Genomic DNA, 25,284 nt, shown 5'->3' with positions numbered 1-25,284 from the left:
AGTCCAGACCTAAAGCCATCTGGAAATCTGCACCAATGAGCATTTTCTATCCAATCTTACAGATCTTGAGGTATTTTACAAAGAGCAATGTTCAGAGACTGTACTCTCTGGATGTGCAAAACTGGTACATACAACACCCCAAAAGACTTTACCTGGAGCCAAAAGTGGTTCAAAAAAGTATTGACACAGCAAGGCGGGGAACACTTTTTAGATTTTTATTTGCAAAACAATTGTACAAATATTTTTCTTCCACTTTATGGTTATGTGTATGCTACTTATATGGTCTATCATCCAATAAAATATGGAAACGTATGGTTGTTCCTTGAGAAAATGCAAATAGGGGTATGCATATTATAGCAGGAACTGTACATCAACAATCAAGGTTTTGATGTACAAAAACATCTGCTTCTTTCCCAGATGAAGGCCTAATGAAGCTCAGCAGCCACTGCTGTTTTTCAAGCTTTTATCTTTGGGCATTGATCAGCCTTAAAATGATGTAAGCCATAAAACTTGACTTAGTTTTCTTACAGTGACTCCTGGAAGTGAGTGAAATATATTCAGCAGCATAAAGACTATTTGCCTCACAAGTTTATAGTATTGAAGCAAAAGGTATGACCAAAAATCTGTATTTATATATTGTTAAAGGACCTGAACAGACTAACTGATGACTGGGTCGTAGCCTCTCCTGGTCTGTACCTCCTATGGCATATCCATCATTTACAGTCCTATGAGCCAAAAGCATTCCAGGGAAAAGGAAAAGTGGTAAACCAACCACAGGGTTTTCTGCAGCTCAGGCTCAGCGATACACACAGATAATTTAGGTTGACTTGTGTTGTCTGATGCCAAAGCATCAGACAACTCCAGTATATTTAATCCTTTGAAAGCTCAGGGCTGTTTTCATGGTTCTGGGGGTACATGCACTGTATAAGACCAGTGGTCATAAGGTATTTGCTGAAAATGTGTATATGCAGGAATTTCAGTCTTATACTGATTGCCAACATTCAGGTTTTTTTTATACCTGTAATGGATGTGGTTTACTTTGTAGAGATCATCCCTCACATTTGCATTAAAGAGACTTTTTCCCCTGAAAAGTGTCAGAAAAGTCACAAAAGAACTGCTTCTATTCCGTTACGTGTCTTAAAAAGGTCTTGATAATATGAAAATGCATATAGGCAAAATGTCATTTTAAAAGCAGTGAAAATCGAAATGAACAGGGGTAGATGTGAGGCTTCTTCGCTTGCCATGACTGTCAGCCGCTTAAAAGCCCCAAACAGGGTGAAACCAGCTTGCAGATGCTGTTGTGAAAGTACTTGTTGATTCACTTTTTCTAAAGAGCATCGAGGGTTATGTGGTTCTCCAGTTGACCGAGGTCAGCCTGCTCAAGTGACCTCTGCTTTTGATGGTTAAAGGACATCTAAGAGAAAAGTGCAACCAGTATTCAGTCGTATGCTGATGTCCTTAGGTCAGTTTTTCTGTTTGAAGAAGGAAGAAAAAGAAGCAGAAATGTAAGACGGAGATTTGACTGTGCGGCAGTCCCTTGTGCTTGTGGCCTTGAAGGATGAATCACTCGGCCTTTTAAATGCACCTTTTCAGTTTGTACTCCTGTCAACAAACTGCATTTAACTAACCTGGTGATCCTTCGATCCTCAAAACTGTTCATTTTCAAAACATCCATCTCAGCATCAGCAGCTTGGAAATAGAGCCTGAAATGCAGACATGTAAAAAAGGTGGAAACACATGGTCATGCTTTAGAATAACCCAAATGATGTAGGCGTCATTCAAAGGTGAATTTAAATAGAAGTTGGATCGTAGTATATGAAATATAGCATTACTTGTCAACAAGAAAAGGTAAACAAGCCCTCCAGCTTTGCCTTGGTGAACAGCTGAACTGTTAATTACAAACTTTGACACATTTCTTAGCAACATTTCTCTGTCCCCTGGAGTTAACTTACTTAATCACTTCAGCTTGTTATCATGTGCTGTACAAGTTTAGTCGTAAATATCAACTGTACTAAATATAAACACTATAATTTTTTCTTAGTATCTCATGTCACTTTTTTCTATCAATGTCAGGCTTTCTCGTGGTGGCCAGAGCTGATGGCTGAACATGCTGAGACGTTTCTGTCTCTGTACAGAGTTGGCATGGATTCTGCTCTACAGGTCCAGCCTGTTGATTCCTGGAACAGCTTCCCACTATTTCAGCTCCTGAACAACTTTCTTCGAGCAGACTGTAAGTCTTGGATTGTTTTCAAACCTCTCTGTAGAAAAACTTATGTCCGTACCAAGCTGTTGTATCAGTGCACTAAGAAAAAAACTGTGAGCTAAACAGTAAATGAGAAAAAAAAAACCTTTTAGCTTTGTTATTTAGTGGATGTAAGAGCTAGTATGAGATTTTTTAGACATTTATGGACTGTGTCAAAAGTGGATGAATGCTGATATGACCTGAAATGTCATAGCAGCTTTTCCTGCTGGATTTTAAAAGACTCCTCATTTCCCTTCCGAACAAAGTTATCTTAAAAAATGTCAGAAGGAAATTAATCCATTAACTTTCCAAAAGCCACTCATAATAGTAAAAGTTTTGTTCTTTGATGCAGTTCAAGACACACCTAAACATCCAAGTTGACCCCTTTAGGTTCAATGCAGTTAAGGGGTCTGTTCATACGTTCTCTACATTCACTTATGATAATAAAAAGCACTTTGCCCACATCTAGGGGTCAGCGTCGGAAGGATTTTACAGTACTAAGCTTTGTCTTAACTACTGTGTTAAAAGACCAGAATGTACAGAAAGTTATGTTGTTGTTCTATTTCTCTATTGTTTTTAGCAGCATCAATAAAATGATCTACATACATGGAAAAGGAAATTAACTTAATTGCTATCAGGCCCAATTATGACTAATGTAAATAACTTGTATCATGCCACACTGTATGTATATTTTATAAAGTGATGCATAAAGTGGATGGGGAGCTGGATATTCCAACAGGACAATGATACCAAAGACACATCAGAAATAGTTTCTGGACCGGGTTTGAACCTGAGTTTATGTCAGGAAAGGAACCACTTGAAATGAACAATGGTTCAGCCCGAATGATACCAGAAGCTTGTTTATGGCTACAGATATTGTTGAGGTGCAACTTGCTCATTGCTAAGTATCATGGTGGTGTATGTATATATTTGAGCTTTGTATTGTATCCTGTGTGAATTACAGAAAATCCTCCATAAATCCAAACATGTGCACCTATTTGTAGCAATGACTTAAAGGTGCATTGGGCCAGTTCCAGGATTTTTGCTGACATTGAAATAAAACCGGTGTCGTGGACGCACATGGGAGAAGAGAAAAAAAAACAACCCTTAGGACTTCAAAGGTTTTTTTTTATTATTATTTTTTAGATATTTTTTAGCCGTAATGTCTTTTGAGGTAAGAAAGTTAGATATATAATTTTGTTACTATATAGGAATACTATATAGAATTCTATATAGAATACTATATAGAAATATTTTATTTTGAACGGAAATGTTTCATATTTAGTCAATAATTATTTCTGTCAGGGATAAACATAGCTACCCTTTTAGTTGGTCAATCACCTTTCCCGGTGATCCCCAAGGTGGCCTGACCTGTTGGTCCAGTCCGCTCAACGATCTCAAAGGTTTGGGTCACTCTTGATGACAAACAATCAATGTCTTCATGCGTTGGCTTGCTCGGGTCTCTGCCAGATAGATTGCTGTTGCGAGAGCGAAAAGTCAGAAATCCTGTATGGATTCCCGTGTATTGTCTGAAGAGGCTGATGCTCTCTGTCACAACATCGCCGTGACCAGCATTTTTTTTCAGACCCCCACCGATGTATTAATTTTCAAAACAGCAACTTCTCATCTATTTTCTGGTTTATTGGCAACTTCACCATGAAAACACCATTTGTTCTCCAGTTACGTGAGGGAGCCATGATTGCCTTTTCACTTATGCAATCAGGTGTCTGTGAGATTGCTGTCTTTGCAGCCAGGACGAGGCCACCCTCATTCTGGCTGCAAACCTTCAGGCAGGTGTAAGCTTCATAGCAGGGTTTGCAGCCAGAACAAGGCAGCAGCAGCTGTCTGTGAGACTGAAGTGGAAAGGGAATCACGGCTCCCTCAAGTTGCCAATAATACAGAAAAAAGACGAGTGAGCCAGCGCATGAACGCCATGGATTGTTATCAAAAGTCATCAGGTAGTTGGTTGGAAATGAGGCGGAGTTGACTGGATTCGCTATTTCGGCTGAATATGTTCTCCTGACGCTGCAGATACAAAATTAAAACATCTCCGTCACAGCATCTCACCTTTTTAGCAAAAATAGGGCAAAATGCTTGTCCTATTTCATTCCCAGGACAGAATGGAGCTCCCTCCATTGCTTGAAAACTGCCCCGATATTTACTCTGGTTTTGTTCATCTGCTGATCAGAGGCCGATTTTGCCCTTTTCGTTGCACCAGAGATTTTTTTTTTACTCTTGTGTGGAGTCTGTGACAGCGTCTGAGACGAGCTTGTTGCTGGTCCTTTTTGGTTCATCTTCTAAAACAGTCGTAGTGTTCTCTCGCTAATGCCTCAGTGGCAGCGAAGTAACAAAGTAACAGTTGAACAACAGTTCGAACCGTTTGAACGAGAGTGCAGCGCGTCAAACGCACGCACACGCCCAGGGGATTTGGTCCGAATCTCTCTCTCAAACTGACTGATGGGGCCTAAAAAGGTAACTACAGTAAATAGAAGATAACTCCTTTCACATGTCAGGCAATTGTAAAGGGATAAATGGGAAAGAAAATAAATATTTAACTTAAACTTGTGCAACTTGCGCAATACACCTTTAAACAGTGTGTTTTGGAATCTTCAAAAGAACTATTAGGACATCCATGCTGTTGACATATTTCTGACCATAGCTGTATTAACTGCTTTATTGGTAATTTTGGATGTTTTTTTTAAATTTGTTCCTTTTTAACATTTACACTTTTACCCACCAAAAAAAAAAAAAACTATTCGTTTGAAGTCACATTTAAAACAACAGTAGTGGAGAAATGTTTTACAAAACAACCAAAAGAAGAAAATAAAGAAAGGAGGTCAAGGAAAAACTCAAAACCTTTCTCGACTCTTAGGTACTGAAACAAAACAGCAGCTGCAAATAAAGAACTACTGTGGATAAAAAGGAGCTATTTGTGAGCAGAGAACTATCTGGAAAACATTCAACAAAGCAACACTCTACACAATTTCAGGGATAGTGAAATTGCTTGGGCCACTTGTTTTTGTAACAACTTTTTCATTTCTGCACAAGTCAAGGTCCAAACCTAGTGTACAAGAACAAAAACCTAAAACACTGAAGTTTGAGAAACATCAAAATTGCACTAATATTGTTTTATCCCAATAGACCAAAATTTTGTATTAACTATATTGATTTGACTGACAAAAAAAAAAAGATCCGGGCTCATTGAATTCATATCAAGCAGTTAGTCGGCTGAAGCACTTTCAGCTGTCGTCGAGCCAGCGGAGATTTGGCGAGATGCAAGGCGTTATTTAACATGGCTGCTGCCCAAGTACCTCAACTACACTAACAGACAGGCAGCCAGATAGACAGACAGCCCAAGGGCAATGTTGGAAACAAAAAATCTAGCATCGTTTTGTAAAGAACCAACAAATCTCTTTTTTGTAGCACATATCTTATCTTCTTTCTAATGACCATCTTCTGCTCAGGGTGTAATTATTCCAAGTGTCACAACACAAGCCATCTTGATTTGGAACGTAATGAGGCAATCAGGGAAGACAAAATACGGGCCAAGCTGAAACATGGTCTTGACTGGTTTTGAACAAATGAGGTCCTCTATCTTCTAATTATGAACAGAATAAGATGAAAACGATGCATTTGAATTCAGTTCAACGAAGATGAAATAACATCTTTAGCTTTAGTAATTCTTAACGCAGATTTATTTAAACCTCAGCAGTGACCAGCTGTTAGCTGATTTTTGGTGACTTACTGTAACTGTAATTCAAAGAGTGCTATCCCTCAGTTGTTCTGCTGATTATTTAAATGCTCACTTGATTGTCAACATGTGAAGGCGATCAGTTATGGTGGAGGCAAGTTTTAGTCTCTGGAGGGCAAAAAGGCTAGTGTTAATTATGATGAAGCAGAGCGAAAGGAATTAAAACTAATGAAGTCCTGGGAGACTCGCTTGCTCGCTTCTCACCCAATACTGTCTCCCCTGGTCTCTCTGTGGGCTGGCACAGTCTGTCAAGAGTTATTTGTCTGTCTTAAACCCACAGAGGGGAAACCGGGGGGGGCTGTATGATGTCATGAATGGTTGCGTTGCCACCAACGGTCCCAAAAATCAAGTCTATAGACAGAATCTATATTTTACAGCTACTTGTACATGTTTTCAACACTTGGTGCCACTCTGTGAAGGATTTCACACAAAACCACAGCTTACTCTCATTTTAAGACTGAAAACATGTTAGGAGTCCTTTGCTTTACAAGTGTCAATAATAACCCCAGCATGTATCGCTAAGGCTATAGATGAGAAAATATGAACGTGGGTGTAAATATCTGTGCAGGTGTCAATGCCCTTCAGCTAGAAGTGGGTAAAACATTTCATTACCAAATGTGACACCCTCCAAAAAGCCAATATGCTGCTGGCTATCAACAAGTGTTTTTTATGCGAGTTATCAGAACACATTTACCTGACATTTTGGTAGTTAGTCAAACTTTATTGTTTGAACAAAAGTGTATTGTTTGTACAGAGACATTCAGTATGGCTTTTCTTTTTTGCTGCGGTTTAAAATGAAAGACATAACATTAAAGTAGATAATAGATTTTTTTTGTAAGAGACAAAATACTTTTTTGTATAAAATATTCTTAGTGTATGTGGCAGTGTGCAACCTTTTCTTGAATTGTTCCTCCTAATCCTCTCACCAGAGGTTAGCCCGTCTGTTTGACCTTCCATGTCAGTTTAGGTGGCTGTCCAAGTATTGGTAGGTCTGCGGGTGGTCCATCCTCTCTCCCTATCCAGATGATGGATTGAACAGCTTAGGGAGATGTTCAAAGTTTGGGATGTTGTTGTAGAACCTGGACCTGCTTTAAACTGAACCAGACATTTCTCCCTGATCTGTCTGCTGTATTCCTTGGTCTTCATGAGACTGGTCGTTCTCTAATGTTCTCTGACAAACCTCTGAGGCGAGAAGCAGAACAGATAGATTTATACTCAGATTAAACCACGTACAAGTAAATTCTGATTCCTGATCTTTCAAGCTGACTGTCGGATTGGCCCTGTTTTTATTGGCCGCGTACTTAACCTTTTTGTTAAGTACCTCTATGTAGTCCACTGCAGCTGTTAGTCGAGGGTCACAGCAAGCGGTGATGTAGTCTTGGTCTTGGTCTGGACCAAGACTGGGCCCTCTGAGGCCCAGACCAAGGCTGAATCTTTATAGTTAGACGTATTTTTCGAGACACTTTTTTTCTCTAACCCCCCCCCCCACCCCCCCCCACCCAGAAATGAAAAACAATTTAAAACACAAAATTCAGAATTAAAAACATCCATTCTTCAACTAAAACTACACTGCAAAAAGGGAACTAAAAGTAAATAAAATGTTCTTAAAATTGGGATATTTTCCCTTGATTTGAGCAGCTAAATAATAGTATTTGCCAGTGGAATGAGTATATCCTAAAATAAGATAATTAGATATCCTGCACTTGAAATAAGATAATGGTGATGAAATGTTCTTATTTCAAGTGCAAAATATTGTTTTTTTTAGCTGCTCAAATCAAGGAAAATACACTAATTTCCAGAAAATCTTACTTACTTTTAGTTCCCTTTTTGCAGTGTACTTGTGGGTATTTAATAATCATTATAATAAACTAATAAGGATATTTGTAACCATTTCTAATGACGGTCAGGGAGGAGTTTTCCGGTTATTTTATTGTTTGAATATGTCTGAATAAATTCTGCATCTACTTTGTCTGGGACAGTAGAACCCTTCTCTGTAAAAACAACAGAGGATACAACAGTCTACACAGAAGTCCATGCATTTGTTACTTCATCACTGAACTATTGTAATTCTTTATTATCAGGAAATCCACAAAATGCAGTACAAAGCCTTGAGCTGATCCAAAATCCTGCAGCAAGAGTTGTGATAAAAATTAAGAAGAGAGATCATATTTCTCTTATTTTCACTTCCCATCATTGAGTTCCTATTAAATCAAGAATAGAATTTAAAATTCTCCTTCTCACGTATAAAGCCCTTAATAATCAAGCTCCATCATATATCAGAGCTCTGATTACCCCGTATGTTCCTAACAGAGCACTTCACTCTCAGACTGCAGGTCTGCTGGTGGTTCCTAGAGTCTCTAAAAGTAGAATGGGAGGCAAATACTTTAGTTATCAGGCTCCTGTGGAACCAACTCCCAGTTTTAGAAACTTTTTAAACAATCTGGTTTTATTGAATTTGACTTTGTAAATTGCCTTGAGATGATATGTGTTGTGAATTGCCGAGGGATAAGCGGGTCAGAAAATGGATGGATGGATGGATGAAGCGAAGCCAATATCGTTGGAAATACACACTGTTAAGCTATCTATGGCCTCTCCATCAGTGGCTTGTTATCGAGGACCATTTCTTAACTATCTTAATGGTAACCTATTGCAACAGGCTTATACTCAAGTGAAAATCGGACAAGACTGTGAACTGACCTATTTAGTTGGGGGAGAGCAAAGGATGTGTACACATTGATAATTTGCAGAAGAAGGTCAATGGTTTTATTCTCTCTTTTAGTACACTTACCAAACTGATGAAAGGTTGGGAGAGTTTTAGATGGGGAGTCATGATTGAAGTTACCTATAGTAAAGTTATGGTTTTAAAATTTGTGCTTTTAATGTGTCTGCATGTTAAAGTTTTAAGGTGTGCGAATATTTTACCAGGTTTAAGTGCAAATTTATGTACTGTAGTATGTGGTCAGGTTTTTTTTATTTTAAACAAAATAAAAAAAACACTTATGACAGTTGGGTCTCTTGGCTGAAGTCAGGTGCCTGAATTATTATTTTTAATCAAATATTCTGTTTCAGAATGTAAGTTTCTAGAGGATTCTTTTTCTTGAAATGAATGATGATACAAGTCTAAAGATGTGATCTCCTTGTCTTCTGTTTGTCCCATTCCCACAGCTCATCTTTGCAATGGAGCTTTCCACAAACACCTTCAGGAGGTGTTTATCCCTCTGGTGGTGCGATACATTGATCTCATGGAGACATCTATTGCCCAGTCGATCCACCGGGGCTTTGAGCAGGAGACCTGGCAGTCAGTCAAGTAAGACTACATGTGTTAGCTTTAAAGCGATAGTAGCATTTATTGTGGTGTTATATTGGGTCTATTTAACTGTAATATTGTGTCTATTTAACTTTTTTCAGTCCAGTCGCAGTTTTGTTAACCTGAGTGTCATTTGCAGCTGTAACTGGATAAAATATTAGAAGTTGGTAGTCTGACTTGTTTAGGCTTGTTTACACACTTCTTGTTTTAACAGTTTTGGTCAAAAAAATGTGTTGTTTAGGTTGACTGAGGTAAAATTAGTACCGTATTTTTCGGACTATAAGTCGCTCCGGAATATAAGTCGCATCAGTCTAAAAATGCATCATAAAGAAGGAAATTACATATATAAATCGCACAGGACTATAACTCACATTTATTTAGAAATTTATTTCACACAATCCAAGACTGAAAACTGACATTTAATCTGATGAGGCAACTTATTCAATGACACAGCTGCATCTATAATCGACTGAATAATATGAAACATACCTGGGAGGTTGAATGGAGTATAAGCCACCAATTCTCATATTCTCACATTTCAGCGCAACGGGCCGTTGTCAAAATTATGCTGAAATTGGACCGTGAGCGTAGGGGTGCTACGTGCTAAGATAACTGTACAACATGGACGTTTAAGAGCAAAATAAAACTCAAGTGCTTCAGCAAAGCACTTGAGTTGCTCATTAATTAATAATCCCTGACAACAGACCTGTCAGTAAACTAGCGCGAGCTGTTACTAGCTTCACGGACAGCCCAGTTACAGGATTCTGTCAGCTGAGTGTTGCGAGCTGCCCTACGCAGCGCTCCGCTGCATGCATGCATACTGAACAGCGAAACAACATACAAACATGTGTTCTTTGTTGTCTATAAGTTAATGTTTCAATTAATTTCTCAGTGGTACAGGAGCAGCATATAGTTTTCACAAGCCTAGAACGCCCTCTTGCAGCTACAGACGGTAATGTTTACTACTTGTTTCATGTTGGTCAATATGATTTACCATTATAAGTTTATATATAAGTCGCACCTGACTAGAAGTCGCAGGATCGGACAAACTGTGAAAAAAGGTGTGACTTATTGTCTAAAAAATACGGTAAGTTAACTGCGCCTTCCCACTTCTCGTTTGGCTTCATTTGACCAATAACTGAAAACTACTTTTAGAACATAGTTAATTTTTCTTCCATTTAGTTAGAGGCTCAAATGAAGTCAGGTTATTTTTGAAGATCTAGTACAAGTTCATGTGGAACGATTCATATGCAGGCAAGGCAAGCTGTTTTTTATGTTTAAAGGTGTTTCGGCATCATTTTCTTTTCAATAAGGATTTGACAGATGCTTAGCATAGTTAGAAGTAGTTCTGAGACAGCTTTCCTCTGGGTCTCTACCAGATTCTATGTTGAATTGGTGCTTTTGACAGCAGGAAGTGTTTTCATAAGGTCATGCTCCTGTGATGCTGGTTGCTGCATCAAAATATCCAAAACCCAGAAAATGAAAGGGAACTGGAAAGGTAGTGTTCTAATCTCAGCAGCAAAGATAAATAAGTAACCGAAACATGAATCTTCTACGGTGGTGACTTGCATGTCCTGTTTAATCATCTGAGGCTATCAGAAACTAAACAACAAAGGTTACAGTTGCTTTACTTCCTCTCTCTCACTTGTTTTGCTCTGTCCTTTTATTCTTTTAAAATCATCCTTTTCACTGGTATGGACCCGGCAGATTATTAACTAACAATCTGGCCAACGTTCCTCTTCCTAAAGTCCCCAGCCTTCCCCTCACTTTGCCACAGATGCCCAGCTTCTCGGTGCCTACTTGGATTGGACCTCTCTATGAGAACACGTATGTATGGTGAACCAGGTGATGCCTATGAGGGTCTACACTATAGGTCTTCAAAGCATCTGAGAAAACACCCAAAACTTTGAGTTTGTGTGCACTCATCATGGACATTAAGTCGTAATAATTTTTAACCTTTATTCCACTTCTTTCTCCAATTAAATTCAAATGAGTCAAAGACCTTTGGACAGATAGAAGTATATACAACTGAACTAAGGGTACTTACATTTCCTTTACTAGTGTCCAAATTAAGAGGGGCATTTTTCCACCAAACTGGTTCCAGTGCTTAAGTTGTGCTAGAGCTTACTGAGCACAGATCTTTGTGTTTTCATCGACACGAAACCTTGGCTCTAGTTTCGTGCTGCTGCATGATCTCCTGTAAGCTTTTGTAGTTGATTTGGCTCAATTGGGACTGTGACAAAGTGGGTGAGAACACCATTTGTCTGTTTATACATATTTTGGTAACATTCTGGTTTGTTTGATTTAGCCATATTGTATTTAGTCTTTAGTTTGCAAATATATACTATCCCGGGTTTGTTTATGTTTTGCATTTCTACTGATTATTTACTATAACATCTTGGTTTAAATCATTCAGTTCATTTGTAATTGTTTTTCATTTATCTTGTGTATTTTATTTTAGTGAACTTACCTGATGTGTTGCAGGAGGAGGTGTTACCTCACTTCCTGGAAATTAGGCCTTCCTGTTGGAGGAATGGCACAGGAAGAGACCAACTGAAGAGGGGGAAGTGATACCTACTTCAGTCTTTTTGTCCTTGAGTTTTGGCATTGTGTACTTTCATGCTGTTGTATTTAAATTTGCATTGTTGTTTTCATGGTCAGATATAGTGCTGAATTGTATTGACTTAACCAATGATATGGAAAGTATCGATTGTTTGGGGGTGCCTGTGTGGGAGAGTCCATTGGAGGCCATTTTGTGTACCTTAGGGAAAGGGTATAAAAGACAAGAGTGTATCTGTGTGCACGTGACATTCATTTTGGTTGCTTTATGTTCAGTTTTGATCTGTTGAGCCATGTTAAACATTTAAGTTCTTTTTGGGGATTTTTTGTAAATATTTTTTTCAACATCTTTTTTTGTGAATAAACCACCTGCTGCACTGGACATCTTTTGCCTGACTGCCTTCTTTTGCCACTTTGGCCAGGCTAACTCACAGAGACATTTGGTCAAGATCAATTCTAGTTGGAGACAGCTTTGGTACTCAACTTTATGTATGTACAAACTGATCCTCTGATCGTTAGGATTTTCTCAGTAAAGAAGTTAGCAAATTCATGGCAGGCCCTGGTGGAGTAGAGTTCAGAAGCCACGGACACAGGAGGGTTTGTTAACCTGTCAACTATGGCAAATAACGTACAAGCATTATTAATGTTATTTTTGATGATCTCAGAGAAGAAAGATTCCCTTGCATTTTTCAGTTGTAAGTTATATCTGTAAAGTCTCTCTTTATTGATGTCATAGTGAACCTGGAGTCTCGTCTTTCTCCACCTGCGTTCAGCTTTTCGACACTCCCTTTTTTCACTTCTAACTGCAGGAGCATTTCTCCAAGGAGATTTTTTTCTTACTGGAAAAAAAATTCACTTTAATTGGAGCAATGCTGCAACTCATCTACTGAGTTGCAGCCCTAGGTTGAAGTAACAGAGTAAGCTTGAATAAAAGTTTTCCGTGGCATTGTCCTTAAAGGTGCGTTTTCTTACGATCTCCGTTTGGCTAAATGAGTCTCTGGAAATTATGCATTCAAAGGTAACAGAAAAGTGATCAGATAGGGCAACATCAGTTACATTGACCTTTGAAATCTTTAGACCTTTAGTGATGATCAAGTCTAAAATATGTCCTCATTTTGCGTTGGTTGTTTAACATGTTGAGTTAAACCAGTGTGTCACACAGTTCTTTTGCACTTCTGTCTTCAAGGTTGTCAACATGAAAGTTAGTCTCCCACAATAATTAAACAGTAATAATCAACGCATATCACAGATAGGAGGTCACTAAGATCATTAAGATGTTTGATGTGGACTTTGGAGGCCTGTAAACATTCACAAACATTGTTCGTACCGGGCTCTTTACCTGGAGATCCAAATGTTCAAAAGAGTAAAATGTTCCCAAAAACACCTTTTGACACTTTAGTGAATAATTAAACAATGTTGCCACTCCTCCACCTTTCCTTTGCTGTCCTCCTCCTCTTAGTTTGGAGGAATCGACGCCATCAGAATAGCTGCTTCATTAGATTCATGTAACCATGTTTCTGGTAAAAACATTACATCAAGATTATTGTTAATAATGAAGTCATTAATTAAAAGGGATTTTCCTGACAGAGATCTAATGTTTAATAAATCCAGTTTATATGACTTAGTGGTTGATGTTGTCTCTGTGGCAGGTTGCATCTGACAGTTTATGACTTTTAAGTACGATTGATTATTCCTGTTTGTTATCCTTTTGCTTTTCTTATTTATGACACGTATCATTACAGATATTCTATATGCTCTGACAAAAGGCCCAGGCTGATGCTGGAAACTGTCATGTCTGATAAACGTGCTGCCAGGGCCCGGTCTGTATCACAGAGAAGTTATCTGAAGGTCCTGAGCACAGGCATGTAGAGGGGGAGGATCTGGGGCTCTGCGGCCTTTGGAAGATGCTGGTTTATTCACAGAGCAGTCAGAATGGCTATGTGGAGAGGATGTCAGCTGTAGGCCAATCTTAAAAACTTTGTTCACGTTATGAGAAAATTCCAGAAAAGGAACATCTGGACTTTGTGGAGAAGAGGGAGAGGTGGTGCAGTCTGGATCGGTGTCCGTGGGGATGGAGGTTTTTGGTTCTCTTTGGAAGATAAAGGGGAGTCCTTTCTTTGTCTTCCTTTTGAGATCTGGGAATCCTCCTGTAATTCTGACGTAGCCTCTTGAAAGGTATCCATCCCTACTCAGTCACACACTCAATCATGGAACTGATGTTCAAAACAACCCTTGAGGTTTCTTTAGCTTCCATTTTCTCAAAGTTCTCTTTACTGCAGTTACCTTTTAAAAAAGAGGCTTGTATTCTGAGCAGATAAAAAAACAGATTATGATTGGATTTGCCTTGCCTTAGTCCAGAGATTGGTTTTCTCTAGTAGTGCACGTGACAAACTGTTGAAAAGTTGGAAGTGTAGCAGAGAGTGAGGTGTGATTAAAATCACCATATATTGCCAGAAAACCAATTGGAGTTTGTGTCTGTAACTTATCCACAACTGAGCTGATGACATTATGACACTTGCCATGTCAACAACAGCTTATGGTGGAATGTAAACTGTTGCCAAAATAACAGTAGTGAATAGTAGTGAACACTCTAGGTAAAAATATAGACAAAACCTCACTGCTAACACTCACTGCTGCAGAGATGAAACTTCACAGTGACATGTCCTGGGTGACACCATCTGTTGTTCACCAGTTCGCCACCTTTGCTCTTTCCGCTCTTCCTTAAATCTCGGTCTGCTCATATGGTCAGAAAGTCTGGCAGAGAAACGCTTGAGTCAGGGATATGATATGATCCTTCAGCCATGTTTCAGTGAAACATATATTACCGAATTGCCGACATTCTGTCTGGGTCCTTGTTGAGGCTTGAAGTTCTTCCAACTTGTTTCCCACAAATCTCACATTTCCTATAATAAGAGATGACTTAGACTTAGACAACTTTATTTTATATCATTTTGTATGCACAGAGTACGTACAGAATGTAATTTCGTTTGCATACAGCTTGAAATTTAGATTACAGGATAAGATAAAGTTACAGGGTAAAGTGCAGCAGTGATTTAACAGTACAACAATTGATATGTAAAACAGTGCAGGACAAAGAGACAGTGTGCGATCCCAGTATACAGGTGAGTATTTCTTAAAAAGCATTTGTATGTACAGAAATGATTTGTGCAAGAATGCATTTTAGAGACTGCGAGTTCGGCAGCATCTGTAATGCTGGATAAGGGTGCAATGATGCAAATGTGCAAATATGTGAATGTGGTACAGAGTCCAGTTTATAACTTAACCAGTTCAACAGTCTGATGGTGACAGGGAAAACGCTTTTGCAGAACCTGGTGGACCTGCAGCGGATGCTGCAGAACCTCTTCCCAGAGAGCAGCAGGGAGAACAGTCCATGGTGGGGGTGTGAGGGGTCCCTGATGATGTTACGGGCTCGGGCCACGCAGCGCTGGTATGAAATGTCCTTAATGGAGGGAAGAGGAGCCCCTATGATCACTTCTGCTGTCCTCACCACTCTCCTCACATTCTTCCAATCGGAGGCACTGCAGCCTCCACACCACACAGAGAGACAGCTGGTAAGAATGCTCTCTAATGGTGCTTCTGTAGAAGGTCGTGAGGATGGGCAGGGGCAGGTGGGCTCTCCTCATCCTCCGCAGGAAGTACAGTCGCTTTTGTGCCCTCTTCACCAGTGACGTGGTGTTCACAGACCAGTTGAGGTTGTCCGTGATGTGCACCCCCAAGAACTTGGTGCTGCTGACCACCTCCACAGCTGAGATGTTGATGAGCAGTGGAGCATGGTGAGGCCGGTTCTTCCTGAAGTCGACGATGATCTCCTTCGTCTTCTCCACGTTGAGGATCAGGCTGTTGTCTCTGCACCAGTCCACCAGCTGCTCCACCTCCTCTCTGTAGTCCTGGTCGTTGTAGTCTCTGATCAGGCCCACCACTGTTGTGTCGTCTGCAAACTTCACGATGTGATTGGTGGTGAACCTGAGTCGTGTGTCATCAGGGTGAACAGCAGGGGGCTCGGGACGCAGCCCTGAGGGGAGCCCGTGCTGAGGGTGATGACATCAGAGGTGTTCTGTCCGACCCGGACTGACTGAGGTCTGTTGGTGAGGAAGTCTAGCAGCCAGTTGTGAAGAGGTGTGCCGAAGCCCAGATGTTCTAGTTTTCCCACCAGGTGCTGTGGCGTGATGGTGTTAAATGCTGAGCTGAAGTCCAGGAACAGCATCCACACGTGTGTGTTCTTCTCCTCCAGGTGTGCCACGCTCAGGTGAAGAGCAGAGGAGATGCATCCTCAGTGGAGAGGTTCCGCCGGTAGGCAAACTGGAACGGGTCGAGTGTTGGGGGGAGGCTGGAGACGATGTGTTCCTTTATCAGCCTTTCAAAGCACTTCATCAAGATGGGAGTCAGTGCAACAGGCCGGTAGTCGTTCAAACGGGTGACTTGAGGTTTCTTTGGCACTGGAATGATGGAAGCAGACTTGAAGCATGTTGGCACTGTGGCTTGGTCCAGCGAGGTGTTAAAAATGTCTGTGAGGACACCAGCCAGCTGCACACTCTTTCAGCACCCGCCCAGGAATGTTGTCCGGGCCTGGGGCCTTCCGCGGGTTGACTCTCCTTAGAGTCTGCCACACGCCGGTTGTGTCAAGGCAGGGCACCTCAACTTGACACGGTTCAAGTTGGCTCTCGCTGTCCTCAGTGCCTCCTTGTCACCAGACTTGAAGGCTGAGTTCTGAGCTTTTAGTGCTTGACGGACCTCCACAGTAATCCAGGGTTGTTGGTTGGCTCGGGTGATGATGGTCTTAGTGGTGCTGACGTCCTCAATGCATTTGTTTATGTAGGCTGACACAATCATGGCATACTCATCAACGTCGATCTTGTTGTCATATGTTGCAGCAGCTTTGAACATGTTCCACTCAAAACAGTCCTGGAGTGCCTCCATGGCTTAATGTCCTCCTTTTCTCTCTTCTCCTGCTCTGCATCCTTAGCACCTCCTTTTCAACTCATATGGGTGTTGTGCTGTTTTCATTTATTTAATATTTAATAAATAACTCTCTGTCTGTTAGGTATCATCTGGTGAATATCAGCCCAACAGCTGATGTTAGGACAACAGTTGAAACAAATTATTTGAGTACTGGCGTTCTTTTAACAGCAAGCTCTGTACACATATGGAATAAAGGAGTGACAACTTCTCTTCAAATTTAAGAATTTATTAACAGAAATAAAATCACTATAGAATGATGTTTATCTGAATTAACACTACATTTCAATCAACAAATCCTCTCAACTAGACCAGTGAAATTTAACTAAAACTACGAAGCAAAATTAAGATAAAAGTAAGCTAAGGAACTATATACACACACTAATTTAGAACAACATTTGGAATGTGTTTCAACCCATTTACAATGCAAGTCATGAGTTAGAGAAAGCATTATTTGATAAAATAACATTTTAAAGAATGATTTGCTTAGTAAAATCCATAACTTAGGACACTTGCTTTTATTAATGCGATTATACCTCTGGGAAGCTAGGGGTCGCTGTAGTGATCGGTCGCGAAATTGATTAATCCTAAAGTTATACAAAATACCATTAAATCGACATTAATGTTCCATATTAATGTGGTGATAATGCTCATAGCACTATCAAATGGTGGTGGAGTGAAGCGAAAACAAACCTTATGTTTAAAAAGAACCTTCTGAAATCCGGGAAGAACGGATGTTATCTGGAACTAATACCATTATGCTTGTGGACATTCTGCGCTAATTGTAAAAAGACTTAAGTTTCATTTAGTTGTAATGAGCGGACCGGAGAACACAGACATCATTATCCCATCAATGTATAAAACCCTTATGGAAATAAAGTTTGTTATAACCGTAAAAACACATTCGGTCAACATCTAGGCCTGTTAGCTCCAGATGTTTTTAAAAATATCGTGAAAATTATTAAGTAAACCATTTAACTTTTACTGCTTATTTCTCTGCCAAACCTCTACTATTGTCTTTGGTTGTGACGCCGGTTGCCAGTGAATTACTTCAAGGGAAAGCTGGTTATCTCAGCAGCAGCAAGAAGCATGCAGCTAGCTCAAAGCGTGGCCATTAGGAGGCAGCTCTGGGGTCCTTCTTGCTGGTCTCAGGCCTGTGGAGAGGGTCGCATCATGGAGTCTTTGCACTCCTGCTGGATAGAGGCTCACTTCCCTGGTCAACCTACTCCTGCACAGCTTAGACAGACCACCACTGATTTGATTATGATGTCAGTTTCACAGAAAGCAGACTACTCAGCTTGGTCAACCCTGCAGATGTTTGTGAGACTTTGAGCCCCGTGTGGCCCGCGTCGGTGGCTGGTCTCCCCAGTGCGGACTCTCTCCTCGAGGTTCCCAGGCAAAGAGGAGATAAGTCTGGTGTAGCCTGGCTTCATAGCAACGGCACCCTGCTGAGGGGGGCAGTTCCTTTGTACCTGTAAAAGACTAAAATTTCTTTGCTTACAACTCATTCGCGATTTTTCCTCATGGCTCGATTACACAACATGGGATTTAGGGAAAGTATTATTTCAGCTTTTGAGATAGTAATCGGCTTTTCCTGGTTGTACAACAGCAACTGGTTGCTATGGTTATGCTTCATAGCAAATGTCCCAAAAAAAAAAAAAAAAAAAAAGAACTTCAAGCACCACAGCGTCCAACACCAGTTGAGAAAATATCCAAAACAGCCACTTTTGATTAGGGCTTGACGAAAATTCAATAATGATATATGTTAATCGACAGACGTATATCGATGATAGAAAAAAAGGTAAATAAAAAGTTCAATAGAATAACAGTTTTCCTTCCTTTTGCATTCTAGCCATGTAGATTAATATTACAGTCATTACATCCTCCCAACCAGTCACATATGCAGACCCAGGAACTAACCTCCGCCACCTTCAAAGAGATCAGAGAGCACATGCTCTTTTTTTTAACTTGCAGTTTTGGTAAAAGGTTGGTGGAATAAAGGGTTGAGTTTGATTTGTTTTTGTGTGTTCTGTATCGAAAAATAGGTTGCTAAACAACAGCATAAAAGTATCACTGAGAATAAGGGGGATTAAATAAAAAATTTGAACAAACAAAATGGTTAGGATTCCTACACAGTCTGGAAAAGTCTGGAGTTTGAATTTGATTTGGGCAGGGGTTTGATGTATGAGCCAGGGTTGCCCAGGTTAGGGTCGTGAAGGCCCTGGTCTCAGCTTGTGATCCCCTCCACACTGGTGAAGGGGATCACCCCCCGGTCCGGGGGCTGGTCGCTCCTCTGGGGTATCAGTACCTGGCTAGGGTATCAGTACCTGGCTAGGGTATAGGGTGTGTGTGGGGAGTCCAAGTGTGTGTACAGTGTCCATTCTTGTATGTTGTTGTATTGGGTGTACAGTTATGGGTGTTTGCATGTGTGGGAATTAGGGTGGGATCATATGATAGTGTTTCTTTATCAGGTTGGGTTTTGGGTTGCCCCCTCTCCAGGGACATCTCAGGTCTCCACTAAATGTCCCCCCTCCTGGCTCCATGCCAGTGACTGGCACCTTGGTCTGCTTGTGCATTGGTGGTTGTTGTCCAGGGCTGGGTGCTTGGGTGTGAGCTGGCTCACTACTGGCGGCTGCTTGGTGGGGCCTAGACCACCTGACTCTGTGGGGGGCTCTGCTGGGGGGGAGGGGGCAGTGTGCCCTGGGGTCTTTGGGCCCATGGCTGGATATACTCTAGCATAACTGCCTGCAGTAACAGGCTCATCACTCTAGGCCCCTGGGGCTTCTGCACTGGTGCTGCTGAGGAATTTCCTAAGTGCCTCCTCTTTTCTATCCTGTATTAATGGACAGGATAGAAAGGTGTGAATAATTTTTCTTTTCAACTAAGATAATTTAGCTTTTATCACAAGTGCTACATCAGTGTCTGCTAGAACCATTTGGACAGAACCATTCTTTTCCTCAGGACACTTGGTCATATATTATCAAGATGATCATATAATTTTAGATGAAGACCTGTAGTCTAGACTGACTCAGATTGCCCTGAATGCTTGACACTGATGTTGAAATTCTGTGTTTCAGGATGTTAATGTTGCTAAAAAGAATACATAATATATCTGCTACTTTGAGAACGCTATTGTTTCAGTATTGGTTTTAATTGCTCTGCATGCTGCTATAATATAGTTTTGATGTTCAATGTATTTCTGATCATGTTCCAAAAAACACTGAATACATATTTCTTTTGGCATGTGCTGGTGCTGTGAAGTGTGCATGCCACAATGTAAGGATTCTCAACCTAATAACACAGATACAAATTTTTGTTGCAGCTTGCAAGGAGTAAATCTACCTGATATGTTGTAAGTTGATGTTCTACTTTTGGATAATAAGAAAAATTTTCAAATACTTTCCTAAATCTAAACTTCAGTCTCAGTACAAAGGACTGTGATTACTATGTATCTATGATAGCATGTTAGACTTATAACAATAGACTGTTTAGTATAATTGTTTGTACAGAAAAACAGAATGCATTACATAACGCATTGAGTTCCAATTTGGAATGTAAACCCTACATAGTGCTGCGTCTGGTGTATTTTGCCGGTGGTGGGGCGCTTGCACACCAAAAGTCGCATTTGATACAGAGCCCTGTGGAGCTAAACTGAAAACCACACCAATGGCGCTGAGCTCTGTTCATCCACAATAGAGTACACATGAAAAGGGTGGAGCAAATGCATAATAGGAGCATTTTATTTGCAAAAAAACAATTGTGTGCTTAAATCACATTAGAACAAAACTTGGTATAGTGAAACACGGGAAGGGAGAAAATTGTGATGAAAGCATATAATTTAGAAATTGCTCTGGACCAGTCTTAGATATATTCAGTATCTTTTGGGTTAAGGTTAGTTTTGCTGACCATTGTTTTGCTGAGCACACATAAATGAAGGGATGTTAGAGTGATGATGGTGATGCTGCATTTATATGCAAGCCCCACGAGGGATAAAATGTTTTTACTTATCTCAGCATTCTCTTAATCCAGAAATGTTTTTCTGTTTACCATATTGTAACCAGTCCAGCATAGTGCAACTCAGAGATACACAGGACAAACAACCATAATAGTAGTAGTAATTCATTTTATTTAGAAGTGCCTCTCATAGCACTCAAGAACACTGTATAAATCCAGCAAGGTCACAACAATAACTATGCTAAAAATCAATACAAATTAAAAAGTTGATCTAGCCCAAATTCAATCTTGTCAAGACCCATTTAAACCACTTCCATATGTGGTCTTGAATACAATTTGCTTCTGATTCTTTGGAATGTGACTCCAGTGGAAACCATCAAGACAGATTTGATGCATCTTTGACATCACATTCCATCGACTCATGTCACAACTTTGCACCAGCAGCAGCTGAAGGTGATAGTGGTTAGCATTAGCAAGCAAGACGGCAGAGTCCTGCCACAGTGCTGTGCAGTGGAGAGGCAGCTAGATGTTAGATTTCATTAATATATAAAGAAGAAACTTCTACTCAAGACGACTCATATAGGAACTGTTTGAATGAGGGATGTAACGCACGGCTATGCAAAATACGTGTACAATCCAGCGTCTGAGGACTTTGCAATGCCAAAGTGGTTTTCACTGGTCTGTCCATTGGGGCAGCGCATCATAATCTCCCATCGATGCGAAAGATTGCAACGAGTGTACTGCCTTTGGAGTAAAGATAAGAGATGCCGATATTATTGCATGTTGCGCTTGACTTCCTGAAGTTATGAATGAACTCTGTCTCTGTGTAGTTATTAAAATCTCTGCCCCACCAGTTCTGGCTGCATCTCTGCAGCAAAACAGACCTCTGTTTAGCTAAAACTTTCCAGAGATTTACTTTCTTTTTATTTATTTCACACTCAACACCCGCTGACACAATAAATATCTTCCGTTGGACAGTTTAATCCATAAACCCCGTTTCTGCCATGTTTGCTGGACCAAAGCAGGCTGCATTAATATTGTTCTTTTGCACATGTGGGTCAGTTTGGAGCCACAAACACTTCACACTGGAGTCAGATATAGGCAGTGTTAAAGTAATGGGAATGATCTCGCAAAAGAATCTGATTTCAGAAAAGAATGAAATTGAGCATTAAGACCTGCAGTGGGAACGTAGGCTAACAGGGAGCCAGTGGAACTGTTGTAGGACTGGGGTAATATATGGCAAAATGAAGGAGTTTTTGTAATAAGCAGCTAAATGCTGAACAACTTGTAGCTTATGAAGGGATTTTTGAGGAAGACCAAAGAGAAGAAAGTTACAGTAGTTGAGGCGGAATGTAATAAGGCTATGGATAAGAACTGATGCAGAGTGAGGGGAAAGGAAGGGGTGAAGATGCTTAATATTCTGTAACTGAAAATATGTTTACTGATTGTTATTATTTATGTGAGAGGTGAACAATACAGTACTATTGAGGGTGACACCCAGATTCTTGGCCTGAGGTGAAGGGGAGACCGGAGCCGTCAACTGAGAGAGAGAAACTGCCAACTTTGGATAGTACAGATTTGGTTCCTCCAAGGAGTATCTCAGTTTTGTCACTGTTTAGTTTTCAAAAGTTAGTGCTGAACCAAGGTGTTATTTCAGGTAGGCAGGTGGGAGTATAGAATTTGGTTTACTAGATAAATGTTACATTTCCGGAAGACATTGTCAAGGGGAAGAGTAAGGTTCCCAGAACAGAGCCTTAGGGCACACCAGTTGTGACGGGATGAAGGGGGAATGAAGGACTTTAGTTGAATGACCTGAGTGCAACCAGAAAGGTAAGGTAAGTAAAGTAATTAAAGACATGGTTAGTAAAACCAGTAAAGGTGGGTGTGAGTGATGCCAGGTGAAGATGATCTGTGCAGACGGAAGGGAGTGATACATTTTATTAAAAGCTGCACTCAGGTCCAGAAGAATAAGAATAGGAGGTCGTTGGTGAGTTTTAGGAGAGCTGTTTCAGTGCCATGGCAGGGACAGACTGTGGGAGGAAGTCAAAGTACCTGGAGAGAACCTACAGAAGCCCAGGCAGAACATGCAAACTCCATACAGAAAGGCCCCAGACTGGAACTGGAACCACGGTTTGAGTCTTGGACCTTCTTGCTGCAAGGCAACAGTGCTGCAATTGTGTCACTGTGCAGCCTCCTCTGCAAAATTAAATCTCTGGATGAAGTTCCTGCTCCTGAGTAACAGCAATTACAGCCCCCAACAATGAGTTGGCAGTTAAAATGGTGGGAAGTATAATAAAACTCTATCAAAAGCAATATTAAAGTCTTGACATAGGAAAACAGTTTTTTTTTTCTCATCAAAGTCAGGTGTGTCCAAAATAAGGAAACTAGTAAACTGAAACAAGCAGGTAAACCAAGGATAGAGACATAGCTTCACCATCAAAATTGTTATGTGGCTGCATGTCAGGGAAAGAAGCAGTCAATAGCAGTCCTTACCAGAACAGTACATCCACAGGTGGACAATGAAACAAAATGAGACAACTAAATGAAAGAAAATTAAATCCTGTGGTGCTAATATGTTAGCTGTAAAAACGAAGGTTACAACTGAGCTTTAATGGTGTTTTTTCTGCCATTTACTGAATTACCGATACCCATCTTGCATATCTACCTTGCATTTCAGTTGTCTTGGAAGATACGCTGCCTTCTTATGTATTTGACATTATTTTTCCTGGTAATGGCCTAATAACATTACTCAATCTCACAATACATTATGCAGATGCCCTGTCCGCACTGATCAAGATTACTTACCTAGGAATTTGCTTTACATCACAAACAAAGCTGTTTTTAAAATTGTTTTTCTTCATTAAGAAAACTATCCCAACCATTTGTGCTTTGTGTCAAAATATAAATTGTCACCAATCACTGTTTTGATTAAATTTCACTACTCACACCCGGACTTGATTACTGCTAAAAATGTAAAATCAATGCATTACCTGAATAGAAGTTGTCTGACAATTTGAAGTAGGCTAAAAACTCTCAAGGAGCAGCACATCAAACTTCAATCTGATTACATTCAAAAACAGATGAGAAATAAAGTAACTGGCATCTGTTTCTCTGGAAAGGATTGTAAAACCATTTCAAAGACTTTGAGACTCTACAGTGACAGTCATTATCCCCAAATGGAGAAGACATGGAATAGTGGTGAACCTTGCATGCGAGGCCAACCTATCAGGACTACTCAATGAGCTCCTCAACAACCCATGTAGGATGTTACAGAATAATCCAGAACATCTAAAGCAAGGGCCTCACTGCCACGTTAAGGTCAGAGTTCAGGATTCAACAATAAGAACTAAAAACTGGGAGCAAAGACCTTTGGGGAAATATATTTTCGAATAAGAAGATGAAAGTGGAATGTTTATGTGAAAGTAAAAAAAATAATTTCAGAAAAGAACCTTTATAAATACAAAAAAATAATAATTCAAACATGATGGTGGTAATGTGCTGACCTTGGGCTGCTGTGCTACTTCAGAACCTGAACAAACTTCTGTAATTGCTGGAATCTTGAATCACCTGAAGCAGAATGTCCAGCCATCTGTTTGTGACCTCAATTAAATTATGCGGCAGGTAAATAATCCAAAAAATACCTTCAAGCACTGCTCAATATATATCAAAGAAAAAAGGTTTTGGAGTGAACTTGACTAATTTTGCTGCCATGATCCATGTTGCTGGCATTTTACCCAATGTTCTGCATTTGGACAAAGGGGCAGATCTTTAACTGGGAGAAACACAAAAGTCACTATCTTAGAATACAGAGGTTCTTATCATTATGTTGTATCTGCTGTTAGAATAATTTACCATTTCTGACTAAATAAAGAAACTGTAAAAAATTATGTATTTTTTATATTCATCAGAGTAAAGTATTGAATTGGTGGCACACTGTACACCTGTTCATTCTGTTCATGTGTTTCTACAGAAGTCTATTTTTTATGGTTTGTAATTGTGCAGCAGATCTAGCTTGGATGGCCATTTTGGAGGGCGGTAAAGAGTTTGGGGGTTCTCAGGAGACTGTTTGAGGGTGTTTTTCTTAAAAAGACTTCAGTGTGACTCTGCCAGCCATTCCCACAGCACACTACACACTGCTCCTCTACCGCACTTCACTTGGCCGTCCACTACTCTTGGAAAAAAACAGAGGGGAGAAAAAGCTGGCACTTGATTAACAAGCACAGACGGGTGAGTGGGATCGTCCCGTTCCCCGGGGAGCAGGGCGGAGCACGTTCAGAGAAGAGCACCAGTAATTAGACATGAGGGGGATAGCTACCAAGCTTTTAATTGCAACACGGACTCAACCCAAAGTATTTATTTCTGTGCGGCACTTCTAAGGTAACAGTCTTTTAAAGGCAAAGTGAGAAAAGTGAGGGAGTTATAAGGACTTGTTACTGCCCCCTCCCCTTCTCATCCATCCTCCTGTGGCAGTTATTCTAGCTGTGGGCGCTGTAC

At 40.3% G+C, this 25,284-nt stretch overlaps 1 protein-coding gene across 5 annotated transcripts in view; it reads left to right on the top strand.

Moving 5' to 3' along the window:
- The window catches only part of cadps2 (Ca++-dependent secretion activator 2), a 216,673-nt gene that overhangs the window by 127,189 nt on the left and 64,200 nt on the right, over window positions 1-25,284 (top strand). For 2 of the 5 annotated variants that reach the window (XM_036145517.1, XM_036145516.1), the window contains 4 exons: window positions 2,074-2,230; window positions 9,159-9,300; window positions 11,008-11,127; window positions 20,159-20,188. In XM_036145517.1, coding sequence (XP_036001410.1) covers window positions 2,074-2,230; window positions 9,159-9,300; window positions 11,008-11,127; window positions 20,159-20,188 — 449 coding nt within the window. The remainder of the gene's footprint in view (window positions 1-2,073; window positions 2,231-9,158; window positions 9,301-11,007; window positions 11,128-20,158; window positions 20,189-25,284) is intronic. The other 3 variants (XM_036145524.1, XM_036145521.1, XM_036145518.1) reach the window with 2 other exon arrangements.

Source organism: Fundulus heteroclitus, chromosome 2, assembly GCF_011125445.2.
Source record: "Fundulus heteroclitus isolate FHET01 chromosome 2, MU-UCD_Fhet_4.1, whole genome shotgun sequence".
NCBI classification, from domain to species: Eukaryota; Metazoa; Chordata; class Actinopteri; order Cyprinodontiformes; family Fundulidae; genus Fundulus; species Fundulus heteroclitus.
Note: the sequence above shows the minus strand (reverse complement) of the source record. Positions and strands in the feature narration are given on the sequence as shown.